The 6,196-nt window shown below is 43.0% G+C and overlaps 1 protein-coding gene across 1 annotated transcript; it reads right to left on the minus strand.

Moving 5' to 3' along the window:
• Positions 1-3,925: 3,925 nt before the first annotated feature.
• On the minus strand, positions 3,926-5,994 carry LOC131285208 (ficolin-3-like). Its single transcript, XM_058314068.1, has 2 exons — positions 5,702-5,994; positions 3,926-4,364 (listed from the first exon to the last, which is right to left on the minus strand). Exons 1-2 carry the CDS (start codon positions 5,992-5,994, stop codon positions 3,926-3,928), a joined length of 732 nt encoding a protein of 243 aa, XP_058170051.1.
• Between the last annotated feature and the right edge of the window lie 202 nt (positions 5,995-6,196).

Raw genomic sequence — 6,196 nt, forward strand, 5'->3', positions numbered from 1 at the left:
GGACTGGATGCTTCTTCATCTCAAGGACTGTAGAAGAAATATTCATGGATCCGAAGGATGGGGGCGCATTAGACATCATTTGGTCTATTATCTTTTTCTGCATCTCCATGATTGTCTCTATATTGTTGTCAAGGTTTGCCTTGTGTGTCAGTCCTGAAATTACTCTGTCAACTATCTCTTCTCCTGAGATGTCAAGTCTACCTATTGCATTTTCAGGTTGGTAGTTGCCAGATCTAACAATTGCCTCTGCTGCGATAGTGTTAACTGCATATTCAAGATCATCGTCATTTTCTATATCAACATTCAACTGGAGGATGAGTTTAGCAAATCTATGAGATGTTAACAAGTCCATCAAGGTTCCAGGCCGACTTCTGTGGGATAACTCAACCATCCTCTCCTCAATCCGAGCTAGTTGTATATCTATCTTGTGTCCGTTATCTATTGCTGTTAATAAGCAATTTTTGCATCCAGGTGGTCCCTTGGTAATGCTCGTCTTCCTCTGTGGCTTAGGCTCCTCGTCTTGGTGTTGGCTTGTAGTTTGACTGCGTTTTTGATCAAGAGCCTCTTTGATTTGCTGATCAGTGAGGAACAGGTCTTCATCGACCAGGTCATCAATCGGTTCTTGGTCGAAGAATCTCCCTTCACCGTCAAGCTGTAGATCAGCTTGATTATCCTCTTCGGCTGACTGGTAACTTTCATTGGTATTCTGTGCTATCATCTCCTCCTCTATTTGGTTGATTCTTTGGTAGAAATATTCTCGCCAAATCGTTGGGTCAGAGATATCCGGGCACAGAATAATTTCTGTCTTCTTATTTCGGAACTTGGTTAGGATCTTGTTCCATTTGTGCATTACTACCTCATCTGCCAAGTCGTTAACAAGCTTGACAAATTTGGGAGGAGCATCAGCTATACATGTAATCTCAGTATTCTTTGATTTTATGAAAGGCCCAAACAGGATTCGCTTTTTGTCTCCAGGTATTGCAATACCTTTGAAACCTGCCAGAACCAAAAGTACAGCTGTCTGAATTTTGAGAGTCTCCCCATTTGTGCTCTGATAAAAATCAGATTTCATAGGCAGGCAGCTCACTCCCTCTGGCTTGATGTAGATACGTCTTACCCCAGATTCTTCAACAATATTCATCCTGAATTTTTCTAGATACGTTTGATCAGTTGACCCAACTTGCTTGGTTTGTTACATTTCAAAAAGAAAAACTATGTTGTAAAAAAATTCTGGAATAAGTAATAAAATGGTGTAATTTTTATTTGCTACATGATGACATTACTAAACTGATTGTCCATCACTTGATTACTGGTAAGTATTTTCTTCTTCTTCTTTGGTTGCCCGCTCACAGTTGAGCACGTCGTGCTGACATGGTCCATGGCTGTAGCTCTCCATGCTAGGGCACATTCGACGTCTCTTAGATTGTACTCCATTTCGTCCATCTGCTGAGTTCGCCCCGGGGGCGGTTGCCTGGCTTTGTCACTGTCAGAGCCCAAAACGATCAGCTAACTGAGTAGACTACGTAGCCACTTCGTTTCCGTCGCATTGATCATTAATCCAAACTTTACGGCCTCGCGTTTGAGTCGGGTGTACGTCTCGCACCGTTCCTTGTATGAACTGATAGTTGGACAAAAGAGCTAATTCATCGGAGATATTTATTTCTCCCGAATCGTCGGAGTAACCCTATCCAAGATAAGGCCCGATGCTTCTTAACGTACCGATAAAGTTTTTAACGTTTCCGTGAAAGTCCGTGTCCTGCTGTCCAGTCCACGTAACTCCACCATCTATCACACTCAGCTTGGTAGCTTTAGCAGAGCTGTTACAGCTGGCGCGGATTTTGCGTTTTTTGCGGATTTGGCGCGTTTTCACTCTTCGTTGGCGCGGATTTTGCGGAAATGATAAAAATAAGTTCTAAAATCATAATTTTCGTTATATCAGTGCAAATCTTATCCTTCTTCTTCTTCTTCACTGGCACAACAACCGTTATCGGTCAAGGCCTGCCTAAGCTTGTAACTGAGCTTGGCTTTCTGTGACTAATGATTACTCATAGCAGGATAGTCAGTCATGCGTAAAAATAGTCAGTGTAAATCACCATAATCAAAATCGTCGAACATTCTAAGCATGAAAGTACAAATCAACTCCGATTGGTACCTTTCGATCAGGTATGTTAGACTTTGCAAGAAGCATCAAACTCAAAACTAAATTTACTTTTTATGTACATTTTTAAGGTAAGGCATTGATCCAGCTTCGATCAGCGTAAGCGGTATCGATGTTGCTTCACAGAGTGAGCCTCGGGCATGCACATCATAACCGCCAATGTCTTTGCGTCTTCGCCTCACGGACGGTGGTATTCTAGAAAAAGAGGTTACTTGGATCATACACACAGTAATTAAGAACGCATCGTTCAACCCCGCTGAAAAGGACACCAAAGTGTTACGTGCTATAGCGCCAAATGATTTGAAAGGGTTCTGTTTATATCGGCAGAAAATGACAGATATGGTCAATTACGCAATCAGACCATTCTTCAGGGACCTTTTTTGAAGGATGTGCGAGAATTCTATTCGTTGTTGTTTGATGATACCGAAGGAAACAATAGACTTAAGGAAATGGAAGTAACAATTAAATATTTTTAAAGCCATCTGACGTAGACCATGTTCTTCCATCTTCATTACGCTTTTCTCGGCAAAGCAACAGCTAATATTATTATGGGAAAAATTCTGGAAGGGCTAGAAGCTGCTAAGCTACCTTTAGACCTCCTTGTCATGATAAGCATGGATGGGCCAAAGGTAAACCAAAGCTTGGAGCGTAAAATCAACAGCAAGCCATACGTGAAAGAGGATTTCAGCTCGTTGATACAGGTTCATGTCCTGCCCACATAATTCCAATGCTGTAAAATATGCCTTGAAAGAGTTTTGGTTTGAGGTGTCTGAGCTGGCAAAGGTAGTTTACTATATTAATGATTAGCAAGTGACACGAGTCTGCAAGAAAGTACTTGGGATAGGTTTTTTGATGCAGCATTCAGGACTGTCATGACTCGAAAGTTTGGCAACAGTCCATTCTGTTACCCTTCTTGTACACTAGGTAGATGACATCCAGCTTCCCCAGATGTTCACAATTAGCTAGTGCATAGTTACTGACGGCAAGCTCTACCGAACCCTTCTTGAATAGTTCACCCACCAGCCCATCGCTACAGCTGCTTTGTTCTATTCTAGCTGGTTGATTGCAGTAGTGACTTCATCCAAGGATGGTGGGAGCTAATGATTATTAATTAACCTCCTGGCTAATGAGCTTATCACAATGGTCCGAGAAAAACTGGCAATTTGGATCTTCTTCTTTTTTGATCAGCGTCGAAGTTCGCACAGCTTTTGTTTCGTGATTTTTTTTTATGTGGCACGACATCCCCTAGTGGGGCAAGGTCTCTTTCCGAAGAGAGTGTTTGTGACCGAAAGACGGTGAATTATAGATCGGTTGTCAGCCGTTCGTAATACCGATGGGTGTCAGGCTCGAGATTCGATCCCACACCTGCGTCTTGCTTTTTCCTTTTATGCAACCGAGAGTTTTATTTATAGCCCCTCACAAATCCGATCAGTTTAGCCTGCAGCGATTTGTACCTTACGCTGTGGAGAAAATTTGCTATAGTATACTGTTGTAACGATTCATGTTTCTTTCCGTGAAACACATCCATAAGCATTTGCTTTATGCAAAACCTGTTGAGACCTGTTCCATTTTCTAAGGATCTTTAACACTGTGCAAACGGACGAGACTGTAGCGCACAGTTCATTAAAATTTTTGATGATTGTTCAGGCATTGTTTTACGTTTTTCTTAAATTTTACGAATCATCATCCTTGAATATGCATATCCTTGGGAAGTATGTTTGGACCAATGAATTGATTGATTGTCATCAGCGTTCATATATTTTCCGTTCAGATTTGAGTCAGCACAATTGTCATACCACCATGGCGAATAGCGGCACAATCTTCGCTGGCTATATCATTGTCCCTGTCTTTTGTACTAAAGTTCCTTCCTTTTTGCCGACTCAACGCGTCTTCGGCAGTTCCGCTAAAGGCTCCTAGTTTCTTCAGAGAATATTTCTCCGATTCACTTCCGATCTCAAACTCATCATATTGAGCAAAGCTGTAAGTACCATTGAATCCCTTCAGTTCGACCAGCAGCTCATAGCGTCCCTGCGATTTTAGTTGATTTAAACGCTCCAATCCGAGCCAGTACTCTTGATAAGGTGACCCGAATCCATTCCGATATTCCGTCCAATTCCGATAGAAGTCCAAGGATCCATCGAAGCGGTACTGAATCACTAGCCATCCACCACCGAAACTATTCTGCTCACAAAACGCTTCGAACGGGCTGGATTTTACACTCAATTGGATGAAATAGTAGGGCCTATTACGAGACTCGAACAACTCTCTCATCACACGGAAATCGCCGACTCGAACGTTAGAGAAAATTGCATTATGGTCCCTTGTTCGAGTCGATGAACGCTTCATCGATTTTTTTCCAAGCGCAACTGTCAAACTGGTGTGAATCGGCTGTTGCATTTTGTAAACAATGCAAAATCTGTGAAGAGTTTGGTGTGTGTTTTTTCTCCAATTTGAAGCGAAAGGATTTCTTTGTATCATGAAAACGCTATATTTTACTTCAAATGTATCTTATGTATCGGAATTTACTGTTGGAACTCACATGTGGTCTCTTCGATTGAACTTTTTGGCACTTTCCGTAGCACTAGACCACTACGGATAAAAAATTGTCGAATTCGAGATCCCGTTCGAGAACCGTAACGCAATTTTTCCCAAATTGTTCGACAGCTTACTTTGATCGACAAAATAGTTGTCGAACGGGAGCCGAACGGAAACTCGAAGATGAGGCATAATGCAAATGTGTCGTTCGAGTCGGAAATTCTCGAACGTTCGAGTCTCGTAATAGGCTCTAGTGTCTGCGGTCTGTTCTCGGGGTAATCGGATTGGTTTTGTTGCATACTAAGGTGTGATGTCGTTTCTGACAGTTTCCGCATCTTGACTGGCCTTGCAGAATCTTGCTTGATGCTCCTTTTCCAAGCAGTTGAAGCACAAAGACTCAACCTTCGCGCGACAACGACATCTATGCAAATCTCTCGCATCTTGCGATATGATGCTAGGCCTTACACAACACACACCCTCTGAGCATGTTGCCTGTCTGTGCTGCACAGGACATTGAAGCAGGATACGGTCTTTGTGAAGGCTTTCTAGTACTTTGATGATCATGATTTGCACTTGTTCCCCTGGTTGCCGGCCTCGTATCGATCCTGTTTTGCGTGTGGACGACCGAGTTTGTCAAAATCTTGATGCGGCGCTCACAAAACTCCATGAATGCCTTAAAGGTTTCCGTCTTCTGCTCGGCTGCAATAAGTTCGAACTGATACGGTGACTGTGACTTTGATGATACACGTTACACGGACTTTATGGAACTGTATAGATACAAACGTTTATTTAGAACACCTTTTATACAACCGAAGAAACCGACATGAACGTCCAACCGATTACTATCAGCGTGTGTCAAACATGTCACGCTTTTCGTTCCTTATATATTCCATTCTGTTCTCATGCGGAGCCCACGCTGCTCTCCCTCTCCTGAGCCGTTTGCCGCAACTTTGATTACTCTCTCAACACGAACGCCATTAGTGTTTGCTCTTCGAACTTGTATCTTACCAGACTGATAATGGTGTATCCCAGGAAGATACAGGCTCCTGCAATCTGTCCATCCCAAGCACTAAGCGCTTCGACTCGTTGACGATACGAGTCAATTCCTCCGCCGTTGCGGCAGCCATCGGTTGCAGATCCACCAACGCCTTGAAATAGTCCCGTTTCAGCATCTTCGCATCATCAAACCGATCCAACAAAGCTTGCCACGTACTGTTGTAGTTTCCTTCTACAAGCTTTACGTGGTTGAATAACCTGGCAGCATCTCCTTTTAGCGAAGCCAACAAATATTGCAGCTTCATTATGTCCGACAACTCTGCATCGTGAACCATTGCAGTGAAGCGGTCCTTGAAGCTCATCCATTTTGGTTTGTCACCATCGAAAGCCGGTAAATGAATTTTGGGAAGCCTCACTTGCGAATTTGAAAAACTTGCATTCGCCATTGTGCTATTTGCAGCCGGCCTATGGCCGTCCGCCCCATCTTGCTTCTCCAACAGAAAGCCC

The sequence above is a fragment of the Anopheles ziemanni genome, chromosome 3 (genome assembly GCF_943734765.1).
Source record: "Anopheles ziemanni chromosome 3, idAnoZiCoDA_A2_x.2, whole genome shotgun sequence".
NCBI classification, from domain to species: Eukaryota; Metazoa; Arthropoda; class Insecta; order Diptera; family Culicidae; genus Anopheles; species Anopheles ziemanni.